Source organism: Tachyglossus aculeatus, chromosome 12, assembly GCF_015852505.1.
Source record: "Tachyglossus aculeatus isolate mTacAcu1 chromosome 12, mTacAcu1.pri, whole genome shotgun sequence".
NCBI classification, from domain to species: domain Eukaryota; kingdom Metazoa; phylum Chordata; class Mammalia; order Monotremata; family Tachyglossidae; genus Tachyglossus; species Tachyglossus aculeatus.
Window position 1 is genome coordinate 6,392,553 of NC_052077.1, and position 26,426 is coordinate 6,418,978.

The 26,426-nt window shown below is 41.8% G+C and overlaps 1 protein-coding gene across 1 annotated transcript in view; it reads right to left on the reverse strand.

Moving 5' to 3' along the window:
- ELOVL6 (ELOVL fatty acid elongase 6) overlaps nucleotides 1–26,426 on the reverse strand; it is a 134,801-nt gene that overhangs the window by 19,579 nt on the left and 88,796 nt on the right. The window contains exon 2 of the mRNA XM_038755279.1: nucleotides 19,919–20,050. Within this exon, the coding sequence (XP_038611207.1) occupies nucleotides 19,919–20,050 (132 nt within the window). The remainder of the gene's footprint in view (nucleotides 1–19,918; nucleotides 20,051–26,426) is intronic.

Below are 26,426 nucleotides of genomic sequence, written 5' to 3' on the forward strand. Positions count from 1 at the left end.
GCCCAGAGAAATGAAGTGACTTGCCCAAAGTCACCCAGCTGACAAGTGGCAGAGCCAGGATTCGAACCCACAACCTCTGACTCCCAAGCCCGGGCTCCTTCCACTGAGCCACGCTGCTTCTCGCAGCATCTGAATAACCCTTCTCAAGTAGAAAGCTTTGGCCATGTCACTATGAGGCACATGTTTCAAATGCATTTATCTGGCTCCTAGCTCTCTTTCTTCGTTTTTCACAGATCTCCCCAGTGCCCTGCCCTGTCCTCCCACTATACCGTGTTGAAACTAAAATAGGGTGTTAACCTGTCTAGACGTGGAAAAAGTGGCACACCCCTGTTTTAAAGCCAGTGGTTGAAGGTTTTTCCTTTAGTTTATCACTTCATCTTCTACCTTTGCCCATTGACAGTAGATTAGGATTAGTACATTGGCATCTTGCTCAAACACTAACTCAGTGTTTTATCTGGAAGCCTTTCTATTAGAACAGGACACACCAATTAGAAACAGCATTTGAGGAAACATTTCATAAGGCAGGACCAGTGCCTTGAACAGTCTTGAACAGCCCCAAGGTAATTATTTTTTTCTGTCACACAGATTACAGTTTCCCACTCCTAATCTGTGAACATGGAATTATTTCACCTGCCTTACTGCCTTCCTTCTATTACAGGAGGCTGACCGTGGCCTCGTCTGCACAGAACAAACCTAACTTGGAAAAAAATTCTGACAAATTAAATGTGTTAACCTAATCTGCTTTCCTGGGCAGATTATGATAATATAATTTGTTACTCCTTTTTGCCCTGCCTAATGGAAAGATCCCACATTTGGGAATCAGAAGATTTAGGTTCTAAGCCCAGCTCTGCCAATTGCTTGTTGTATGACCTTGGATAAGTCACTGACTTCTCTGTGCTTCAGTTTCCTCAATTGTAAAACAGGGATTAAATACCTGTCTCCCTCCTGTGAAGCCCATATGGGACAGGAAATGTATCCAACCTAATTAATCTATCTCAGCACTTAGAACAGTGTCTCTTGGAAAGTGCTTGACATAGTAAGTGTTTAACAAATATAATCATAATGATAAAAGAAACTATGAGCGCTTTCTGTGCAGTTTCACCTAAAGGGCCTGAAAAGCATTTTTTATGGTATCGGTTAAGTGCTTTCTATGTGCCAGACACTGTACTAAGCACTGGGGTAGATGCTTAGTGGAAAGAGCACGGGTTTGGGAGTCACAGGTCGTGGGTTCTAATCCCAGCTCCGCCACTTAGCAGCTGTTTGACTTTGGGCAAGTCACTTAACTTCTCTGCACCTCAGTTATCTCATCTGTAAAATGGGGATTAAGACTGTGAGCTCCGCGTGGGATAACCTGATTACCTTGTATCTACTCCAGCGCTTATAACAGTGCTTGGCATAAAGTAAGCGCTTAACAAATACCACCACCATCATCATCATATGAGTTATTCAGATTAGACCACAACCCATGTCCCACATGGGTCTCACAGTTTTAAAATCCCCATTGGACAGATGATGTAACTGAGGCCCAGAGAAGTTAAGTGACTTGCTCAAGGTCACACAGCAAACAAGTGGTGCATCTGGGATTAGAACCCAGGTCCTTCTGATTTTAGTTAAAGATATGAACACTGGAGGCTACTACCTGTCTGTGGGGCTAGAGACACTTGGTCAGTACATTCGTGGATGGCCACTGGACTCTTGGGACACCCAGAGGTTCCTGGGACTCTAGGAGTCTGTTTGTGGTGCATAGGTAAGGCTGAAAAAGCCCCAAATGGAGCCTAGTAATAATAATAATAATAATAATAATAATAATGGCATTTATTAAGTGCTTACTATGTGCAAAGCACTGTTCTAAGTGTTGGGGGATACAAGGTGATCAGATTGTCCCACGGGGGGTTCACAGTCAACCCCCATTTTACAGATGAGGAACCTGAGGCCCAGAGAAGTTAAGTGCCTTGCCCAAGGTCACACAGCTGACAACTGGCGGAGCTGGGATTTGAACCCACGACCACTGACACCAAAGCCCGGGCTCTTTTCACTGAGCCACGCTGCTTCTCTTAAGTAGTAGTCAGGTATGCACCCTGGCACCAGGAGTGGGTTCTGAGACAGAGAAGATACATGGCTCCTAAAACCATAGTCTTCATAATGACAATCATAATTGTGGTATTTGTTAAGTGCTCACTATGTGGTAAATACCACGCTAAGTAATCAATTAGTCATATTTAACGAGCGCTTACTGTGTGCAGAGAACTGTAATAATAAGAATATGAATAATGATAACAATTGTATTTGTTAAGCACTTACTATGTGCCAGGCACCTTACTAAGCGCTGGGGTGAATACAAACAAATAGGGTTGGAAACAATCCCTGTCTCACGAGGGGCTCACAGTCTTGATCCCCATTTTGCAGATGAGGTAACTGAGGCACAGAGAAGTGAAGTGACTTGCCCACAACAGAGAAGCAGCAGAGCCGGGGCTAGAACCCCGGACCTTCTGACTCCTAGGCCCATTTCTACTCACTAGACTACGCTGCTTAAAAGATACATTCCCTCCCCACAATAAGCTCTTCAGCCTAAAGGATGAGTTTACAGTCTAGTGGGTTAGACTGTAAAAGTCCACTCAAGCCAGGAAGGTTCAGGTCAACAAAAGAATCATTTCCCACAAGGAGTTTTCCTTTGATCAACTCAGCCGAGCCCCACGATGAGTCAACCACTTCTTCACTCGCAAATTGTTACTGTTATCAAGGTATTTGTTAGGTGCATACTATATGTCCAGCACCATTCTACCTCCTGGAGTAGACACAAGTTGAAGGTACAGGTCCCACGTAGGGCTCACAGTCTGAGTAGTAGAGAGAACGGGTATTGAATCCCCATTTTTAGATGAGGAAATTGAGGCACAGAGAAATCGAAGTAGCTTGGCCAAGGTCACCCAGCAGGCAAGTGGCTGGGCCAGGATTAGAACCCAGGTCCTCAGACTCCCAGGCGCATGCTCTTTCCACTAGACGACACTGCTCCTGCAAATGCAGGGTGGTACCAATACATTATCTGGGAAATTATTTCAGAAGTGCTTCTAGTCCCTGAGGGTCATTCATTCAATTGTATTTATTGAGCACTTACTGTGTGCAAAGCACTGTAAAAAGCACTTGGGAGACTCCTCTGGGAGTAAAGGCTAAAGGAGAATCTAGGTGTAACCACCAAGAAGGTCCAGTTTCTCCCTTCAACACATTCCCTCCAACTTGTTGGCACACTAAAAATAATAATAATAATAATAATAATGGCATTTATTAAGTGCTTACTATGTGCAAAGCACTGTTTTAAGTGCTGGGGAGGTGACAAGGTGATCAGGTTGTCCCACAGGGGGCTCACAGTCTTAATCCCCATTTTACAGATGAGGGAACTGAGGCCCAGAGAAGTGAAGTGCCTTGCCCAAAGTCACACAGCTGACAACTGGCGGAGCCGGGGTTTGAACCCATGACCTCTGATTCCAAAGCCTGGGCTCTTTCCACTGAGCCACGCTGCTTCACTAGCAACTTCTTATTTTGATTTTACTCTACCGCACTCTCCCAAGTGTTTAGTACAATGCTCTGTACACAGTAAACACTTACTGAATAACTTCGACTGTTGTATTATAATTAATAATAGTAACAACAATTGTGGTTTTTGTTAAGTGTTTCCTGCATGCCACGCACTGTACTAAGTGCTGGGGTGGATGCAAGGAAATCGGTTTGGACACAGTCCCTGTCCCACATGGGGCTCACAGTCTCAGTCCTCATTTTACAGATGAGGTAACCAAGGCACAGAGAAGGGAAACGACTTGCCCAAAGTCACACAGCAGACAAGCGGCGGTCAGAATTAGAACCCATTATTTTCAGATTCCCAGACCCATGTTCTAGCCACTGTGCCACGCTGCTTCTCTCCCAAGTGCTTAGTACAGTGCTTTGTGCACAGTAAGTGTGCAATAAATATGATTGAATGAATAGCTAATTATAATAATGGTAATGCTAGGTAAGTCCTATGTGCCAAGCACTGTCCAAAGCACTGGAGTAGATATGAAATAAACAGATTAGATGCCACCCCTGTCCCACATCTGTCTCACAGTCTAAGGATGGAAGAGAGGATGGATCTTACTACGAAATCAGTTCGTAGATGCCAATTGGGAAAATATCTTTAGTGAATCCTTTTTCCAGCTGGCATTATTTTTCTGCTCAGGCCCGAGATCTCAGCTGGGGTTTTTAAAACAGGATTTAGAGCTCCCAGATGGCAGTAGAGCCACAGGTGAGAATATTCACACTTACAGCTGGTAACCGGTAGAATCCTTGACCCAGTTTTCTTGCAGAAACCAGAGAAGTGTGACTTTCCAAAAATGGATGGGCACTTGGAGTGGTCTCTTTTTTTCCTCATTCGAAGTTGCAGTTTTAGCAGGCCTAGCGGTGTTTCACTTTGGGTGCCATTCAATCCATCAATCAGTGCTATTCATTGAGTGCCTACTGGGTGCAGAGTACTGTGCTAAGAGCTTAGGAGGCCAAGTAGACACGACCTCTGCCTTCAGGGAGAGAAAATTGTGAACCATGGGGGTCAAAGAGCCGAACTCCATAAGAATTAATTATAATGATACCATAAACCATTTTGGCACCATAAAACTTGATGATGATGAAAGCAATATGGGCCTACTAATGAAAAACAAAACCCAAAAACTGAACAGTCTAATGTTCTCATTATAAGCTAAAAGCAATAAGCGGCAAATGAAAATGCTCCCAAGTCCACTGACACATTTCAGTGTTTTCCAGCTAGGCTCTTTAAGATTCTCACTCCCTTTTGGAATCCTCCCAAATGAGAAAGATCAAACTTCTTTAGAAGGACTCATTTCTTAACTCCTCCGAATCCACTTGGTAATTGAAACCGTATTCCAGAACCTGAACGAGCCGACCCAACCTTCTTATCTTCCCTTTCCCTGCTGATAAGTCACTGAGGCTCTGTAGGGGCAGTGCCTTAATCCGTGAAATGATGTCTTTCGAGTCTTCCAAATCAAGGGCTGGCCATTTTTGTGGCGAAGTGCAGAAAAGTGCACCTCCAGGATGTTGGTGAAGGACACGGGGTGGGTTGGTGGGAGGGGTAAATTTGGGTGGACTTTGGGGGGGACTTTTAAATTATTATTATTAAGTGCCTTTGAGTTATTTCCAATTCATAGAGACTCCATGGATGTACTTTCACCGGAACGTCCCGTCCTCTGCCATAATCCGCAACCTTTCTAATGGTTCTTCCATTATCGTTGTTAGGGTCTCTATCCATCTAGCTGCTGCTCTGCCTCATCCACGTTTTCCCTGGACTTCTCCTAGCATTAGTGTCTTCCCCAGAGAATTAGTCCTCCTGATTATGTGTCCAAAATACGCTAATCTAAGTCGAGTCATTTGGCCTTCCAAAGACCATTTTGGTTTAATTTGCGCTAAAATCCATTTGTTTGTCTTTTGGGCCATTAAACCTCTAAACCCAAAGACTGGGCAGTGAATAGCTACAGAGAGCTATAGCCAGAAGACCTGGTATACCAAATCAATAGGCTTCCCCACACTGTCCTCTTCTGCAGTTTGGCTAGAACCTGCTTTAATTACTGAATGAAGCACAGTCATTTACTCATTCATTCAATCATATTAATTGAACGCTTTCTGTGTATAAAGCAGCGCGATAAGTGCAGAGGAGAGTACACTATAACAATAAATAATAATTATAGTGGTATGTGTTAAGTGATTTTTACAATCACTTAGTTGAGTCCTCACTGGATGAACTGTTTAACTTTCTCGTGATCTCAGGATATAAATCAGCAAGGGATCCCATGATGGTGTCAAGTGAAGCTTTGGACTGAAAAAAAATTCATACTTTGTATATCATCTTGATATCTTCTGAGCTTGACCATACAAAGACTTTTTTTGTTTACGGCATTTGTTAAGCACTTACTATATGTCAGGGACTGTACTAAATGTTGGGGTAGATACAAGTTAATCAGGTAGGACCCAATCCACGTCCCATATGGGGCTCACAGTCTAAATCCCCATTTAACAGATGAGGTAACTGAAGCAGAGGAGTGAACACACTTGCCCAAGGTCACCCAGCAAAAAAATCGCAGAGTGGGATTAGAACTCAGGTCCTTCTTATTTCCAGGCCTGTGCTCTACCCTCTAAGCCACACTGCTTCTCAGCTTTTCCTGGGGTCCCTCCTAGAAGGGAGGGGATCAAATATTCTACCCAGAAAAATGAATCACACAAACTTCCTGAAATCAGTCTCACATTCCGCTTGAGTGATAGCAAAGGTATGTGGCTCTAAGGTTACGGTGACCTAGAATGACTAGCCACTTCCTCTTGGCCTTGTGGACAAAAGTCATATCTTCTCTGCCGCTTTATGTCAAAGGGTCACTTCCTGAATGAGTATTCATAAGGCTATGGGGCACCTCTAAAGGTAAGCATTCTGCAGGCACTCTAATTTTCTATTTAATTCAGGTGTAACATGGTACCTTCTTTCTAAGCTTCCTCCCCAGTGTTCTCAAACAAAGAAACTCCAAATTCAATATAAAACATCCACAGAGGCAGCCTTGCTCTATAACGGCAATACATTGCTGGGAGAGACTGCTGTTCATCTTCCTTCTCTTTAACTGCTCTTGATGAATCAGTGGTATTTACTGAGCACTTACTGTGTATAGAATGCTTGAGAGAGTACAATGCAACAGATTGGTAGACATGTTTCCTACCCAAAACGAGCTTACAGACTAGAATAGGGGAAAATAAATAAACTGCCAAAACACAGGATATGTGTGTTTGTCTTACTCCAAACTAAACGCTTTCTGGTGGCGGTGACATCATCTGAGAGCAGGCACTGAACTAAAAGTCCACTGAGATAGAAAGGCAGGTGTTGAAAGTTTAGAGGTGTGAAAAAAATCCATGCACAGTTCGAAAGAAGCAGCATGGCCTGGTGAATAGAGCACGGCTATGGGAGTCAGAAGGACCTGGGTTCTAATCCTGGCTTCTCCATGTATCTTCTGTGTGACACTGGGCAAGTCACTTAATTTTTCTGTGCCTCACTTACCTCATCTGTAAATGGGGATTTAGACTGCGAGCCCCATTTGGGACATGAACTGTGTCCAACCTGATTAATTTGTATCTACCAGTACAGTGCCTGCCACCTAGTAAAGCACTTTAGCAAATGTCATTTAAAAAAGTATACTCAAAGTCTAACTGATTCAACTACACACTCCCTACTCTCACACAACCACTTAGCTAACAAAAAAAAATATCAATCCTGGAGTGAAATGGTTTGGTGATCTTGTCGCTGCACCTCTACATTTGTAAGTTTGTTGTGGGCAAGGAATCTGTTTATTGTTTTATTGTACTCTCCCAAGTACTTAGTACAGTACTCTGCACACAGCTCAATGAATACAATTGAATGAATGACCAATCTATGGCAGAAAAGACCTCTTCTTGTACCCTTTTGGTGACTCTAGGAGAGTCCATGCTCTTCCAATCTTTGCCTGTCCTTCATCAAACTTCCAACCACCCCCTCACCCCATTCTCTGGAAGTGTAGTTGCTAAATGCGGTCAGCTGAAACCACTCCATCTAATAGTCAGATGAGCTAAATTGATCCTAAATGCTCATCAGCTATAGGTGGAAGGGAGAAGCAGAGTGGGTCAGGGTAGGAGGAGAAGAAAGGAAGTTTTTTCTGATGTAAAAGGTAACTGTCCACAACACTTCTGTAGAAAGTATTACTAAGAGGCTACAAGGATGACCCAGAAGGTAGAAAAAGGGTCAAAAAATTAGGCTGAATGGCATTTTTCAGATCTGGCACCTACCTTGATTTTCCAAGAATATTCTGTATTTCACATTTCTTTCAAAAATGGGGACGAGTACTTTAAACAATGTGCTTAGAAGATGCTTTGTATTTTGCAACTATGTGGAGTGTGGATGAGGCCCTGAGATATGGGAATTAGGAGCTGGAATTTTGTTTTTACTTCTTCTCAGAGCCAAAGTATCTATATTTTTGGAAGGGAACTACTGGCTTTTTTAGATAGGGACCTGGGAACATGACCTGTTCTTTTTCTACTACACTCAAGGGCTTGAAACAGGTGATGTTCTGTTTACATCTTTACTGGCCACAACAGCTGCTGGAGAAACTTCCTTTCCTCTGGGAATTTCCACAAAATGCAGTCACTTAGTTTGTACTTCATATTCACCCTCATTTCTGTTGAAAAATCAGGCTAAATGTCACTGGATCAACCCGAGATGACTCGGCAGCCCTATTGAGGAAAGCTTTTATCTTGGATCCTGAAATGATCAGAAACTGTGAACTACTTCCAGAAGGACTCCAAGTTCTAACTTCTCCAGGTCCCTTTCTTTCCTTGTTGGGCAAAAGGTGAGTGAACATGTATTAATAATAATAGGTGCTGTATTCATTAAGTGCTTACCATGTGCCAAACACTCTACAAGTGTTGGGGAAGATAAAAAATAATCAGGTCCCAGATGGAACTCACAGTCTAAGTAGGAGGGAGAACAGAATTGAATCCCCATTCTGCAGGTCAACTGAGGCACAGAGAAGTTAAGCAATGGACCAAGGTCACACAGCAGGTACATAGCAGAGCTGGGACTAGAACCCAGGTCCTCTGACTCCCAAACCCATGCCCTTCTCACTAGGCCATGCTGCTTCTCAAGGTCACTACTTCCACTATCATGGCTGAAGAACGATGACTGATAGTGTTGATTCAGAGCATCTTAAATTGCTTCCTCACTTTTCAGCCTAAGAATCTGAATGTGGTGGGAAACAAAAACCTTAATCATTCATTCAACTGTATTTACTGAGTACTTGCTGTGTGCAAAGCACTGTAATAAGGGCTTGGGAGAGTAAAATATAACAATAAACAGGTACATTCCCACATTAGCCATGATAAAGCCCTGATCATTAAAAGGCAATTAAGAAATGGACCAGATTTCCCAATCAGTAGTTTCTTATTTGGGGTTCTGATCTCCATGAAATAAATCACCCCATTAGAACTGTTACACATTCGGCAGGTGTATTGCTGATGTCACCTAGGAGTTCACAGATAATGCTGTAAAATCTTCTGTCTGCTTTCTTTTGTCTTCTCTTTAGCTCACTGTACAGACTCTTCTTTATGTTTCTGCTGAAACTCATGGCCCTTGTTAATTGAAAAGTCCAATGTATACTAGAAGTAAAGGAAGATCCTCTAGTGCTTTATAAAAAGCATTATCATCTTTATGACAAATAAAGATAGAAAATTAAGGTTTCCAACTTGAGGCCATAGTAGACAAACAACTGGTTCACTGCTAAATTTGTTGAGGGCATTCTTTAGTCAAAGGTGGGAGTTAAGGATTGGTTTTCACAACAGTTTAATGCACGCAGTATGTTTTGTTCTACCAATAGTATTAATTGCACATGTGCTCTGTGGAGCGTGCACTGTATTAAGCCCTAGGAGCGTAAAATTGAATTAGTAAACACAATCTCTGCTCTCAAGGAGCTTAAAATCCAGTCAGGAAACAGACACTAAAATCAATTACCAGAAGAGGAACAGTGCTAAGTGCTTAGTACAGTACTAAGCACTTAGTACAGTGCTCTGCACACAATAAGTGTTCAATAAATATGAATGAAAAAGAGGAAGCAACTGAGTAAAACTGACCAACAAATGGTATTTATTGAGCACTGTACTAAGTGCACAGCACTGTACTAAGTGCTTGGGAGAGTACAATTTAACAGAGTTGGTAACATGTTACTTGCCCATAAAGAGCTTATAGTCTAGAGGGAGTGACAGACATTAAAATAAATTACACATATAAACGTAAGTGTAGGGATATTTACATGATTGCTGTGGGGGTGAGGTGAGTGCCAAAATGCTTTGGGATATGGACTCTAGCTCAGATGTGACTCGGGAGAATAAATAAGGTGGGAGATGAGGGATCAGTCAGGGAAGGCTCCCTGGAGGAGGTATGGTTTTAGTAGAACTTCGATAATGGGGAGAGCATTATTCATTCATTCAATCATATTTATTGAGTGCTTACTGTGTGCAGAGCACTGTACTAAGTGCTTGAGAAGTACAAGTTGGCAACATATAGAGACGATCCCTACCCAACAGCAGGCTCACAGTCTAGAAGGGGGAGACATTATGTATTTTACCTGCTATATTGATAAGAGGAGATTGGTTAGAGGGGAAGCAGTCTTCGAGACTGTGAGCCCACTGTTGGGTAGGGACCGCCTCTACCTGTTGCCAACTTGTACTTCCCAAGCACTTAGTACAGTGCTCTGCATGCAGTAAGCACTCAATAAATATGACTGAATGAAAAGCAGCGTGGCCTAATGGAAATAGCTTGGGCCTGGGAATTAGAGGATCTGAGTTCTAATACCAGGTCTGCCAATTGCTTGCTTTGTGACCTTGGGCAAGGCATTTAACTTCTCTGTGCCTCAGTTCCTTCATCAGCCAAATGGGGATTCAATACCTGTGGTCTTTCCTATGTCGAATGTGAGCCTCATGTGGGACCTTATTATTTTGTATCTACCCCAGCACTTAGTAAGCACATAAGTACCACATGTATTACTAGTGTAAATCACTCGCTCCTCTAATGCCACCCTACTTACTGTACCTCAATCACCCATCTTGCCGCTGATCCCTCACCCATGTCCTGCCACTGGCTGGGAATGCCCTCCCTCTTCATATCTGACAGTGTCTTTCCACCTTCAAAGCCTTATTGAAGACACATCACTTCCAAGAGGCCTTCCCCGACTAAGTCCTCATTTCCTCTTCTCCCACTTCCTTCTGCATCACCCTGATTTGCTCCCTTTATTCACCCCCACCCCGAGCCCCACAGCATTTATGCACATAGCCATAGTTTATATAAATGTCTCCTCCCTTAAGCTGTAAAGTCACTGTGGACAGGGAATGCATCTACCTATTTTGCTACACTGTACTCCCCCAAGTGCTTAGTACATAGCTCTGAACACAGTAAGTGCTCAATAAATATGATTGATTCAATCATGTCTGTGCACCAGGAGGGACCTAAAGGCCAGGGAGGGAGTTAGTCCAAGGAGGACGAGGAGAGGAATAATTCAATGTGGAGTGGAGGGACAGAGCTTTCCTCTCCTCCTCCAATCTCTCTCTGGCCAGCTCTCTCCTTCATTCATTCAATTGGATTTATTGAGTGCTTACTCTGTGCAAAACACTGCACAAAGCAATTGGGAGAGTATACTATAACAATAGACATATTCTCTGTCCTCAGTGAGTTTACAGCTTAGAGGGGGAGAGAGACATTTAATATAACTCTCCAGGCTACCTCTCCTCTTTCTGCTGTGGTTTTGCCACACAACACCTCACTTTAAAGAAGACTGCAACAAATGGCAACTACTGCTTAATTAGAGAAAAAGAAATTCAAAACACACTTTGTGCTGTGGGTGATAAGTATTAATAATTCCAAAGTGAGGGTGGTGAATGCTAGACATTGTGGAAATTCTGGAACTGACTCACTTTGCCCTAAAAATATGATCTGTACAAACATGTTGTTTGGTTTACTCTCACCTTTTTTTTTAATCTAATAAATGTGACAAATTTAGACCCAGGGGAAAAATGAAATGGCAGAAAGCAGTAGGAGAGGAAACAAAAGCACAGATTGGAGCAAGGGTAATCAGGAGAGAGGATGTCGGGGAAGTGGTAGGGAAAGAAAGATGAGAAGTAAAAGTAAAGAAGCTGAGAGAGACTATTAGAAAGAAAAAGAAGAAATCATGGAAGGTAGACAAAAGGATTAAAAACCTTCTTTTTTAATGTTATCTGTTAAGCGCTTACTATGTCAGGCACTGTACTACACACTGGAAGATACACCCTAATCAGGTTGGACACAGTCCATGTCCCGCATGGGGCCTACAGTATTAATCCACATTTTGCAGATGAGGTAACTAAAGGCACAGAGGAATAAAGTGATTTGCCCAAGGTGACACAGCAAATAAGCAGAGGAGACAGAATTAGAACCCAGGTCCTTCTGGCCATCAGGCCCATGCTCTATTCACTAGGCTGAGCTGCTGCTTCATGGAAAGGAAAAAAGAGCAGGATGATGAGGTGCACCAAAGGTCGAATTAAATAAGGAAACAAATGCAGTAAATGTGCCCGCCTATCCCTAATATATGAAATCCTTAAAATCAACTTAAACTGCAACCATTCCTACTCACAGACCTCATAAGCTTCATGCTCTCGGAAGCACCCTTATCAGGGAAGACAAAATAAGTTCATAAGCAGAGGCAACACAAACATCCTCAGCAAGCTGGAGTGGATAGAGCACAGGCCTGGGAGTTCGAAGGTCATGGGTTCCAATCCTGGCTCTGTCACATGTCTGCTGTGTGACCTTGGACAAGTCACTTCACTTCTCTGTGCTCAGTTACTGCATCTGTAGAATGGGTTTCAATCTACTGTGAGCCCCACAGGGGACAGGGACTGAGTCCAACCTGACTTGCTTGTAACCACCCCAATGCTTAGTACAGTGCTTGGCACATACTAAGCACTTAACAAATATCACAATTATTACTATTAAACATGTAAACTCCTTGGGGTTAGGGATTGTGTCTACCAACTCTGTTGTACTGCACTCTCTGTCATGCATTCACGCAATTGTATTTATTAAGCGCTTACTATGAGCGGAGCAGTATACTAAGCACTTGGGAAAGTGGAATACAACAATAAACCTTAACATTCCCGCCCACAGTTTACAGTCTAGAGGCACTTAGTACACAGAATTCACTCAATAAATACCACTGAATGATGATGATTTACTCTCCCCATGCCCCTAGCAACAAAAAGGGAATGTTTCTTACCCAGTTTTACATTCCCAGACACTTAGGAGAAGGCTTTGCACAAAGTAACTTTCTAATAAGTACCATGGATTGACTGATTGCTAAAGCTGTGGAGAATTAGCTTAGGAGTCTGGGATGAGACTTCCTCTTGGGCTCATCTACCATCTTTGGCCTTTGCATAGCGAAATGAGTTTATTTGCAGTTTCTTTCATGATTGAGGGGTAGGATGAAGGTTATAGTAGTCACTTTAGTCCATCCAAATACTCTTGCAATGGTTTTCATGAGCATGCCATCTGGTCTGGTTTACTGCATTCAATCCACATATTCAATCCCTCACTAATTCCTGTTGGTCGGACCTTCACAACATTGTTAAAATCTGCCCTTTCCTCTCCATCCAAACTGTTACCATGTTAATCCAAGCACTTAGCTTTTCCCACCTTGATTACTGTGTCAGCCTCCCTGCCTCCTGTCTCACCCCACTCCAATACATACTTCACTCTGCTGCCTGCATTATTTTTCCACAGAAACATTCAGGCCATGTCTCCCAACTCTTCAAGAACCTCTAGTTGTTGCTCACCACCTCCACATCAATTAAAAGCTCCTTACCATTGACTTTAAAGCAGTCAATCACCTTGCCTGCCTCTACCTCACCTTGCTACTCTCCTACGACAACCCAGACCGCACACTTAACTCCTCTAATGCCAACCTTCTTACTGTACCTCGATCTTGTCTATCTCACTGCCAACCTCTCATCCATGTCCTGCCTCTGGCCTGGAACTCCCTCCCTCTTATCCAAGAAACAATTACTCTCCCCTGCTTCAAAGCCTTAAGCGCTTAGTACAGTGCTCTGCACACAGTAAGCGCTCAATAAATACGATTGATTATTGAAGGCATATCTCCTCCAAGACGCCTTCCCTGACTAAGCCCTCTTTTCTTTTTTCTTCCATTCCCTTCTGCATCGCCCTGACTTGCTCTGACTTGCTCCCTTTATTCATCCCCCTCTTCTCAGCCCCACAACACTTATGTACATATCTGTAATTTTATTTTTTTATATTAATGTCTGCCTCCCCTCTAGACTGTAGCTCACTGTGGGCAGGGAATGTGTCTGTTATAACTGTACTCTCCCAAGCACTTAGTACAGTGCTCTGCATGTAGAAAGCACTCAATAAATATGATTGGCTGATGGCATTGGATGAACAATTTCATTGATTCAGTCATATTTATTGAACACTTACTGTGTGCAAAGCACTGTATTAAGCCCTTGGGAGAGTACAATATAACAACAGACATGCTCCCTGTCCATAACAAGCTTATAGTCTAGAGGGGGAGACAGGCATTAATATAAAAAAATAAATTACAGATATGTACATAAGTGCTCTGAGGCTAGAAGGGAGATGAATAAAGGGAGCAAGTCAGGGCAATACAGAAGGGAGTGGGAGAAGTGGAAAGGGTGGCTTAGTCAGGGAAGGCCTCTTGGAAGAGATGGGCCTTCAATAAGGCTTTGAAGGGAGGGAGAGAGTAACTGTCTATCAGATTTGAGACTGGGCACTTTCTTCCTATGCCTCAGTCTGTCAGAGATTTTGATGATGTGCTAATCCTTAACATCCTCCTTCAATTCACATCTTTCCCTATCATCCCTACCCCCTACCCGCTGAGTTACAATAACCTAAATGAATGACCCTTGTCACATGGAAGCTCCCTTAAACCTGTAGGGAAAACACCCTCACACACATGCTCACAACAGTCTTAAAATGTTACAAATCAATGAATACTCTACCCTGGTTACTTTAATCTCCTTGACGTTGCCTGAGATGCAACCCATCTACTGTCTCAGCACTCATATACAAAATTCAGCTTTACTGAGGGAGAGAAAAAGGCACAGTTCAGAAACTGGGAAGAAAGTTAGCAAAATATCAAATCGAAATTGTTAGTAAAATGTCAAAACAAAGGTGGTACGACTAAGAAGGTCTTCAGAAGAATAAAAAGCTTCCTCCTCAAACTAAGATTTAACTAAACTGTCACTGGCAGAGCCAAAATGGAACACGCCAACAAGTCTAGTTGTCAGTCAACAGAGAGACTGCAGAAAGCTGTTCTGGGCATCCTTTTGGCTCAGAGAGAAAGCATCTTCCATTGTTGCCTCTGCATTCCTCATCCTTTAGAGACACTTAGGCTCCTAAGTACCTGTCAATCAGTCAATGGTATTTGAGAGTTTACCGTGGGCAGAGTACTAAGTGCTTGGGAAAGTACAATATAACAGAGTTGGCCCTGCCTACAACTGGATTTGGCTCCATTCTTCTAACTGACCTGGTGTTAGCTCATCAAAAAACTGGTAAATTTGGGGAGGTTAAAAGCCCATTTTGAACTGTAAGCAATCCATTCTAATTAGACTAGGTTAGGATAATCTCATTGGTGGAAAATAAAAGCAGGTTTCTAAACCATAAGAGTTTCAAGGATCACCTATTCGGGCTGCTCAGTAAAAAGTAGGTGAGGCCAGACAGTTCCAGCCAGCCCGAGGACCAGTGCCATCTGTCAACCAGTTAAGTTCTCATCACACTTCAGTGGAGCTTTTGATGGCGGCAGAGGCCTTAGCAGCTCACCAGGAAGCGATTTCAAGTTTCTCTGAGAAATAAAACTAACCAACCATTTCAAAACAATAGGTGAAAGAGACATCTGAAGAGCTGACTTTCCAATTGAAGACAGAACATCAGAATCTTAATCACCCAGTTGCCAAAATAACAAGAGGCCCCTGGGGTTTGAAACAGAATTGCACAAGACCCAATCCAGAGAAGGAAGCGACAACAAACAAAAGGTAATTGTGTTTGTTTCATTCATAATACTCATAGAAATATAAACCACATTTGAATGGTTTATTCAAGTGGTTCCAAGATGACTCTGCCACTGATGACACTACATTATTATTATATTAATGATAATCATCATAGTAATGATATTTAAGCGCCACGTGCCAGGCATTCTCCTAAGATCTGGGTAATACAAACAAATCAACTGGATCCAGCCCCTCTCCCAAATGGAGCTCACAGTCTTAATCCCCATTCTCAGATGAGGTAACCGAGGGAGAGAGATGTGAAGTGATTTGTCCACGGTCACACAGCAGCCAAGTGGCAAGCAAGAATTAGAACCCAAGTTCTTCTGATTCCCAGACCTGGGCTCTATCCATTAGGCCACAGTGCTTCTACTCAGAAGTGAGTGTTATTGAGAGAATCACTTGTGAGTTTGACCACTGTTCCTGGATAAAATAGTCACCCGCTTTTTCTGATTCCTTGCCATTCAAGGGCACCATTCAGATACCAAGGGTTAAGAAGAGAAAGAAATAGCCTACCATTAGCAGGACGTGTGTGAGTGTGGTTTTTGCACCAGTGATGACAATCTATGCTGAGCCAACCACACTCTCTAGCATGGTTCTCTCATGCTCAGTGACACATATTGTGAGAAGGGTGATAAGGGAGAACCCATGAAGAATATCACTGAGACCTCAGCAATTTTTTAATGATATCTGTTAAGCACTTACTATGTGCCAAGTATTTTACTAAGCACTGGGATTGATACAAGATAATCAGTTTGGACAGTCCCTGTTCCAAACAAAGCTCACAGTTTTAATCCCCATTTTACAGATAAGGTAAACAGAGGTACTGAGAAGTTAAGTGACTTGCCCAAGGCCATACAATAGAAAATGGTGGAGTCAGGATTAGAACCCAGGTCTTCTGACTTAAAGACCCATGCTCTTTCCAGTAGGCTATGCTGCTTCTCAGAATCCACTGAAATTGATTCAATTGTATTTGTTGAGCGCTTACTGTATGCAGAGCACTGTACTAAGCACTTGGAAAGTACTATCTTACCCATTACATAATTCATCCTTAAGTTCAATCATCAGGGTGGTTTAAGAAGGGTGGGAGGCTCTTTTCCACTTTCTTATTATTATTAATAATAATAATAATAATAATAAATGGCATTGTTGCTAAGAATCTCAAGTGTTGTACTAAACGCTACTGTAGATACAAGCTAACCAGGTCAGACACAGTCTCTCTCCATATGGTACTCACAGCCTACGTAGGCGGGAGAATGAGTAATGAAACCCCATTTCACAGAGGATAAAACTGAGAGGCACAGACAAGTTATTCATTTGCCCAAGGTCACACAGAAGGCAAATGGAGGTGCAGGGGTTAGAACCCAGGTCCCCTGATTCCCATCCCCATGCTCTTTTGACTGGGCCTCTTGAGAAAATCAGACTCAAGAACAACAGTTACAAAAATACAAAGTTGTCCTCCCCACGACTAGACAGAAGATTAAAAGCAGGGCATATTGCCAAGAATTTAGTGCAGTGCTCTGCACACAGAAAGAGCTCAATTGATTTACAGATTGACATGCAGGCAAGGGTGACTGTTCCAGGGAGTGGGGAAGCATCACCAGACTTCATCAGGGTAAGATTTGGAAAGTCTGATTCTAATAACTGTCTGACTGCAGAATTACCCTCCTCCCAACCATCATCACCATCACCTACTGCTCTAGTGATGAAAGACCTTTTTTAGGGGGAAGCTTAGAATGAAGACCCTGGCAATTTTTACGTCTGACATTAATCAATAATCAGACAAGGACTCCGCAGTGTCTGCTGCTGAGGGGAGGATGCAGAAATTAGTTCTGAAGCACAGAGTAAATTCTACACTAGCCAATCATTTTGTAATGCATACTACTGTTCATAGCAGGGACTGCTAAGAGACTATGGATGGCTCCTTGCAACTACCACCACTAATGAAAAAATGACACATTTGAATATAGCCTACTGATGGGAAGATACATCATCCTTCTCTCCTCCTCCCAAAGCTGAAGTCCTATAAAACCTAGGTAATGCCATTGTAATATCTTACTGAAGGAGAGACAACAGTGCTCCATGAGAACACCCTGGTATTAATAATAATAATAATAATGATGATATTTGTTAAGCACTTTCAGATTGGACACAGTCCCTGTCCCTCATGGGGCTCACAGTCTTAATCCCCATTTTACAGATGAGGTAACGGAGGCCCAGAGAAGTTACGTGACTTGCCCAAGTTCACACGGTGGGAAAGAGCGGGAGGTGAGATTGGAACCCAAGTCCTTCTGATTCCCAGGCCATGCTGCTTCAGGTTCTGAGCAACCTGAATGACAAGGTGCCAGAAAAAGCACCCTACTATATTTTCAGTGCAGAAGAAGTTCTCAATGGTAAATATAACTTGTAGGCTCAATGCCACTCACTGTAGCATTGCCTTAGAACCAGAGAACTGCGTACTTCCTTGGAATTATGACTTTGTGGCACCAGTTCTGGAGATACCATCAGATAGTTAGTAGTGCTCTGTTGCCTAGAATTTAGGCTAGGAACTCAATAAAATACCCACCTAGGCTGCCGAAGGCCAATTAAGCTCATAAAAATGCAGGTTTTCACTCCATGGGAAGAAATGAGGATAAGCCAGAGTTTTCATTTCTGGAAGGACTTTCAAAAATGAACTGCAGTTATCCAGCTGAAATGTGACACTTAATATGAATGAATGACTCAGTGTCTGCTGCAAGAGAAGTGGTCTTGGCTTTGTGATGTTCTGCAGATAACAGCATAACCTTTTGCTGTTATATTAATAAAGACAACTCAAAATCAAAGTTGGTCCCAACTTTACCTTCCTAGGAACTGTGGGAAACTCTCGTTTAAAAATAAAACCAGCTGTATTTACCCTAGGAAAATGTTCAAACACCCAGGCCCAAATGCCTTGAATATCTAGGGAATCAAATCAGAAATTTCTCTCCTTCAGCCAACATGTCATCATTATAATCATGATCATAATGACTAATAGAAGCCCGAAGAAATGTGTCTGAATGAGGGTCATATTGACCCAGAAGAGCACAGACTCAGAATCTGATTGAAGGAATTCTATTCTAACTCTCATTCTAATGACATTATCTGGCTTGCATAAGGACTGCTATAATTTTAGGAGAAAACTGAGGAATTACTTTGAGTCCATTATCACACTACCACACTATCATGTGGCAACATGATAGTATGTAATGGTTAGGGAGAGACTGATAATAAAAATGTGAACAACAACATCTTTACCAACTTCATGAAAGGAAAAGAAGGCAACTTCTAAGTAGGCTTTGGCTTGTTCTAGTGTGATAATTATGGTATTAATAATTATGGTGTTTATTTAGCACTTTGTATCAAATGCTGTTTCTTTGTGATAAGGTAGATACAAGTTAATCAGGTTAGACGCTGTCCTTGTCCCACATGGGGTTCACAGCCTAAGTAGGGTAATAACAAAAACTTAAAGGTTTTCTTTATGGAAATTATTTCTGCTAAACTTTTGTCTGTGGTAGATGTAAGTACACATAAACCCACAATTCCACGTTGGGCAGGTGAAAACAATTCAGCTTTTTCTACTAAAAGCAGTATTCCCTGTCATAGTAGTCAATAGCCAACCCAAACGAAATGAGTATTTATGAAACTATCCAAATACCAATATTTTTAGATTATTTTCAACATTTCTGAATGACACCCTCAATTTCTACCATGAAAGCAAAATTAGGATACCAGTTGAAATAGGTCAAAGAACCGATTCACAAAGTTCTTTGACAGTAGATTTGATAGCAATCCTTAGAGTGACCGTGGTCTTAACCTTTAAGGAAGTGTTGGGAAAAGGGTCTGGGATATCAATTTATTTCTTCAAATGCATATATGGTTCTTAGCCCAGGTTCATTTGGAATACAGCCTGGAGATTCTAATTCAGGACAGAGCCCTTGACGTTATTGCCAGCTGCAAAAATATTCTCTAGTTGTAATGACTCATATCTGGGTGGAATCAGAGACCCAGGGACAAGCTCTGATCTGGAGACAAGATTTTGAATCTGCCCTACACTTAAAAAAAAAAAAAGACCTTGCTTTGCCTCTCATTCAACTCCTTAATGTCCAACCTCTTGGGGTGCTGAATGCTTATAACAAAATCAATTGTTGCCCGCTAAAATGAAAACGTTTTCAAAGCCACCTTTCAGTGGAAATTCTGATGTTCTTGTTGAGTTGGTGAATAATCAAAGAGAAACAATGATTTTGGTTTTGGAGCTAGGGCCTACCTGAAAGCTGCAAGGCTCAGTGACCAGAGAACTAGTGGTTTCCTCAGTTCAAACTTTGCCCGTTTGTTCATTAGGTATCGACCACCAAATATGAAGGCAGCATACAGAGCTGAGAACAGGAATGATTTTTTCCTATTGAAAACAGAGAGAAAACAATTGTCATGAAGTCATCAATGACCATCCAGCTGGCAGCAATCCTTTTTCCATGCTGTGAGCAATGTGCAGGCTATTTTTCTTGCTTTAAATGAAATAAATTTTATTTGGATGTCACTTAACTGAGATCTCCAAATAACAGCACGGGTGGGTAATTATTAATATTATTATTATCACTATATCGGTTAAGTGCCTACTGTGTGTCAGGCACTGTTCTTAGCACTGGGGTAGATACAAGTTAATCAGATCGGACACAGTCCCTGTACCATATGGGGTGCACAGTCCAAGCTGGAGGGAGAATAAGTATTTAATCCCCATTTTATAGCTGAGGAAATTGAAGCATAGAGGCATTAAGTGACTTGACAAGATCATATAGCAAGCATTGGGCAAGGTCAGGATTAGAACCCAGGCCCTCTGACTCCCCAGCTTGTGCTCTTTCTGCTGGGCCACGCTGCTTCTCACATTCTCCTGAAAACCCAGGAATGGAGAATTGTTCAAGGCAGGTAATGTCCTGGCCTTATTTTTATTGTCTTGTTCCATTTGGGAACATGTTTTTCCTTAGGAAAGTGGTGGTGGAAGGTTTATCGGGCCCATCATCAGTACACTTCATAAAGCTGAGAGACTCTGCTAAAAACAGATTAACTATTTGATTAAACTTCTTGTGGCTGGTTCTGCTTTCTTTCAGAGTTCTAGATTTCCCAGTCCTCAGAATATGCAGTTTTTGATTGTCTTTAAAATTCCACAACTAAAGTTAAAAGGGATCAAAATACTGGGATGCTTTGGTGAATGAGAAATCAAATTCCCTTTTCAAGTGAGTGAATTTTTAGTTCACCATAGAAATTAGACATAATGGTGGCTTAAACCTTGAAGGCAGTGACCTGATCTGTTAACAGCATTGTTCTTTCTGGTGCTGAATGCTGATTCCCATTAGCTTCTGCTCCAGCCTGAGAAGAACTCAAACTTTGTATGAGGCTGTATCAATTCCTAGCATATTGAGAAGGACAACAGTCTTCTTTGACTTGTTGGTCTGAACTCTAACCCTGAAGTCTTGCTGCTCCTGTTATATTTGTCACCATCCTTCTCTTTGTTTTTATTTTTTATGGTATTTAAGCACGGACTCTGTGTCAGGCACCGGACTAGGCTCTGGGGTAGATGTAGATAATAATAATAATAATAATAATAATCATGTTGGTGTTAAGCGCTTACTATGTGGCAAGCACTGTTCTAAGCACTGGGGTAGATATAAGGTAATCAAGTTGTCCCACATGGGGCTCACAGTCTTCATCCCCATTTTACAGATAAGGGAACTGATGCCCAGAGAAGTTAAGTGACTTCCCTAAAGTTACACAGCTGACAAGTGACGGAGCTGGGATTAGAACTCATGATCTCTGGCTCCCAAGTCTGTGCTCTTTCCACTGAGCCACGCTGATACAAGCTAATCAGGTTGGACAAAGTCCGGGTCCCACGTGGGGCTCACAGCCTTAATTCCCATTTTACAGATGAGGTAACAAAGGCACGGAGAAGTTATGTGACTTGCCCAAGGACACCCAGGAGACAAATGGCAGAGCCAGGATTCTGACTCACAGGCCTGTCCTCTATTCACTATGACACACTGCTTCTTTTTCCTTTTACTTTGCGTGCCTGTGGCCAACCTCCTTACTCACACTACCACCCTTAGACTGTACATCTTCTGGGGGCCAGGGACCCTGTCTACATCTCATCCATGTACTTCTTTCCTAGCATATAATCCAGTGCTTTACACACAGTAGTTGCTTAATATATACTATTACCATTATTACCAATCCTCATCTCCTCAATCACCTTAGTCCCTCATTTCCCCATCCTATTTCCTCCTCCACTGCATCACCCACGTACTTTAGTCCATATCTTCTGAGGATTTATATACTCATTCTACCCTCTCCCCACCACAGTACTTATGTATCTTTAAATTACCTTACTGAAGGCAGGGAATATATCTGTTTAGTGTTGTATTGTACTGTCCCAAGCGCTTTATACAGTGCTGTGCACACAGTAAGCACTCAATAAATATGGCTAAATGAATGAATATTGCTTCCCCCTACCTGTAATTATTGTAAGAGTCTGTCTCCCCCAGTGGATTGAGGAGCAGCATGGTGTAGTGGATAGAGCATAGGTCTGGGAATCAGAAGGTCATGGGTTCTAATCCTGACTCCACCACTAGTCTGCTGTGTGACTTTGGGCAAGTCGCTTTACTTCTCTGTGCCTCAGTTACCTCATCTGTAATATGGGGGTTGAGACTCTGAGGCCCATGTGGGACAGAAACTGTGTCCACCCCAATTTGCTTGTATCTACCCAGTGCTGAATACGGTGCCTGGCACACAGTAAATGCTTAACAAATATCATAATAATTATTATTATTAGATTGCAAACTCCTTGAGGGAAGGGATCGGGTCTTAAGACTGTGAGTCGCATGTGGGACATGGACTGTGTCCGACCTGATTATCCTGTATCTACCCCAGCACTTAGTATAATGCCTGGAACATAGTAAGCACTTAACAAATACCATATTGTTGTTGTTATTCTTCTAATACTAATTCTACCGTGGTCCCCCATGTAGTTAGGACAGTGCTCTGACACTGTAGGCTCTCAATAAATACTATTGATTGAATGACTGATCAACACTACCACTATAAACAATACTTCATAGCCTGGTACCTGCCACTGCCCCAGCTCTGTTGTAGTTGTCTTGTACCACTGCATAGTGAATAGAGCACAGGCCTGAGAGTCAGAAGGTCATGGGTTCTAATCCCGCCTCCACCACTTGTCTGCTGTGATTCCATGGGTAAGTCACTTCACTTCTCTGGGCCTCAGTTACCTCATCTGTTAAATGGAGATTAAGATTGTGAACCCCACGTGGGACAGGGATTGTGTCCAACCTGATCAGGTTGTATCTATGCCAGTGCTTAGACCAATGCTTGACACATAGTAAGCACTTAACAAATACCATTATTATTATTATTATTGCCCTCCAGAATAACTTCTCTCCATTACTGCCCCTCTGCCCCCTCCCATGAGAAAGCAGGGTTTTTTTTTTTTAAGATCTACTGTTCTCAGACATATTGTGTTTTTGGTATGTGGCTCTTCAGTTTATAAGACTTGGCTTCCCTTGTTACAATCTGATCACTCACTTGATTTCCTCACAATTTTCCAGCATCTTTCAGGCCATTGATTCTACCTGCAGAACTTTACCATAAATTCCAGAACAAAAGTCCTATTCAGATAAAATCAATACTTGGCTAGAGGCTTTGGTAGCAGGAGTGTTTCTGGAAAAGGGACTCAAAATGGGATAATGGAATGCAAACTGTTTTAGGACAGCTCACTGGTGGCTGAAGAAATCAAACGTGAGCTTGAGAGAAAGTGAGCATTCATAGCCTTTACTGGTGACAACTTGAAAGAAAGTCAGTTCAAGATAAAAGACAGATGAAGCCAAACTTTAGTGCTTAGGAGATTCAACCAAAGAGATTACAAAGAATTCCTAAATCATAAAGTTTTTGCCATTCTTCACTAAAGAAAAGATGCCTTGTTTGAAATGAGCATGATACCATCTTCTAAATCAACAATCAAGACTGGAAAAGTAAGTTACACTCCATGGTATTATTTTGCATGAGAGATGTTAGATGTGTAGCATAAGTAACACTTGCAAAACAATCACTATTTTGTGTCCTAATTGCTGCATGTATTGATGACTCACAATGTACTTGGCAGCACAGTACTAATGTATACAAAACTCTCATTTAAATACCCTGATACAACTATTGACCTACTTGCCTAATACCCCAATACAAAAGTTATAGCTATAAGAGTTAGCTTATTGAGGTATTGATACAAATTCTTACTGAGGTTTTCCAAAACTTCCCCATGGATAAATCGAAGGGAATATTACTTCAAAGACAAGCACGTGCTCTATGTTTGATGCATTATTACTGTACTCTTCAATAATCAGGTAGCACTTAGTATTTTCTTTAATTTGGTACATTTATAAAACATAGGGGTCCTTTTTTTAAGAGCACTCAAATCATGAAGACACCTAGACTGTAAGTTTGTTGTGGACAGGGAATATACCTACCAATGCTGTTATAATGAACTCTACCAAGTGCTCAAAACTGTGCTGTGTGCATGGTAAGCATTCAATAAATATGACTGATTGATTGATTGACAACTCGTAAGTCCAAGTTTCCTCATCCTTCATGGAGTAACAGTGTATATGACAAAGTAGTAGCTGTGAGGCTGACAAGATGGAGAAGCAGCACGGCATAGCACAAAGAGCACATGTCTGGGAGTCAGAAGGTCATGGGTTCTCATCCCGGCTCCACCACTTGTCTGCTGTGTGAACTTGGGTAAGTCGCTTCACTTCTCTGTGCCTCAGTTACCTCACTGGTAAAATGGGGATTGAGACTGTGAGCCCCATGTGGGAAAGGGACTGCATCCAACCCAATTTGCTTGTACCCATCCCAGTATTTAGTAACTGTCCCTGGCACACAGCAAGCGCTTAACAAACATCAAAATTATTATTATTGTTATTCTGCATTAGTAAACATTATGATGGTTCTTTACGCTAATTCTTTCCCACACTTCAGAGGCAGGCCAGGCTCTTAGAATATAGGAGTAGCCTGATTTAAGTAAGATAGTAAGATACCACAAAAAATAATCACCCCTACATAACCTAAACCTTTCCAAATTTATGTTGTCCCATGGAGACAGAAAAAACAGATAGTTTAACTGAAAAAAAAATCTTAGAAAAGTCAAATCAAAAGACAAAAGTCAAAGTCAACATCTCCCAGCTCCTTATTTTTCAGGACTGTAAACACCTCACTAAGGCCACTGGCTTGAAAACATCCCTACTTTGGTTCTGACCTATTTAAGAGGTAGCAAGATTGGCAAAAGTTGTTTTTTTCACCCTCATTTTCCTTCCAAGATAATCTGTGATCTTTACATTAACATTCAAAGGGAAACAGAGTAACTAAAAAAAAACACTCAATATCGTTTCTTGGGACAAATGCTGATTAAATTGGAATCCCATATCTAGATTCTTTTCATCTGCCTGGGATTTATCCTACAGTTCTTATTCACATTCAAATAAAGCACTTTGGGAATCTGCCCGGTTGTTGTTCAATGGACTTATCCAATTAAGATTTATTAGTATTGAGCAATATTCTAGGGTGGTTTATTCACAAGTAAATTGAAGTAAATCACAACCTGGTAATGACTTTGTATGTAAGCTTGAATATTTTAACAGTAATTCATTCATAAATAATAACTGCAAACAAAATATTGAAGAACTTCTATCATATACTAATAGCTAAATCATCAAGACTGCAGTTCTTCTCTGTATATGCACAAGTTTGATTATTCCTACTTAGATTGTGAGCCACATGTGGGATAGATATTATGTCCAACCTAAATAACTTGTACCTACCCCAGTGCTTAGAACAGTGTTTGACAAACAGTAACCACTTAACAAATATTATAAAAAAGAAAGACTTTATTATCCAGGTATGGGCAAATCTAAGTGCTTAGTACTATATTCTGCAGATAGAAAGCACTCAATAAATACCATTGATTGATTGATATCTCTAAGAGCATAGTTTCACATTTTGAGAATCTTTCCCAGATCTGGACAGGAAAGATATTCTCTAGAAGTAACTGAAGAATTACAGAGATAGAAAAAGTGGGAACCTTCTCTCAGGTAGATGATGACTAGTACCTTCCTTTTGGCTTTAAAGCACTCAATCACCTTCGCCCCTTCCTATCTTACCTCCCTGATTTCTTTCTACAATGTAGCATGTTCTCTTCACTCCTCTAACACCAACCTACTCAAGGTACCTTGATCTTGTTCATCTCACCAAGAGGCCCACAACCTGCCTCTTGCCTGGAATGCCCTCTCCCTTCATATCTAACGGAAGATCACTCTCCTGAACTTCATTCTTTCATTTATTCGTTCAGTGGTATTTATTGAGCACTTATGGTGTGCAGAACATTGGATTAAGAGCCTGGGAGAGTACAACAGAACAATAAACAGTCACATTTCCTGCTCACAATGTGCTTAGAGTCTAGAGGGGAGCCTCAAAGCTTCAAGGGCTTATTAAAATCACATTATCTCTCCAAATACCTTTCCCTACTTCCACTTTTCCCTTTCTCCCTCCTCCTTTTGTGTCATTCTTGCACTTGGATTTGTACCCTTTGTTCACCTTGCTCTCATCCCCACAACACTCAGGCACATACCCATAATCTATATTAATGTCTATCACCCCTTCTAGGCTGTAAGCTCATTATAGGCAGGGAACCGTGTCTACCAACTCTGTTATATTGCACTCTC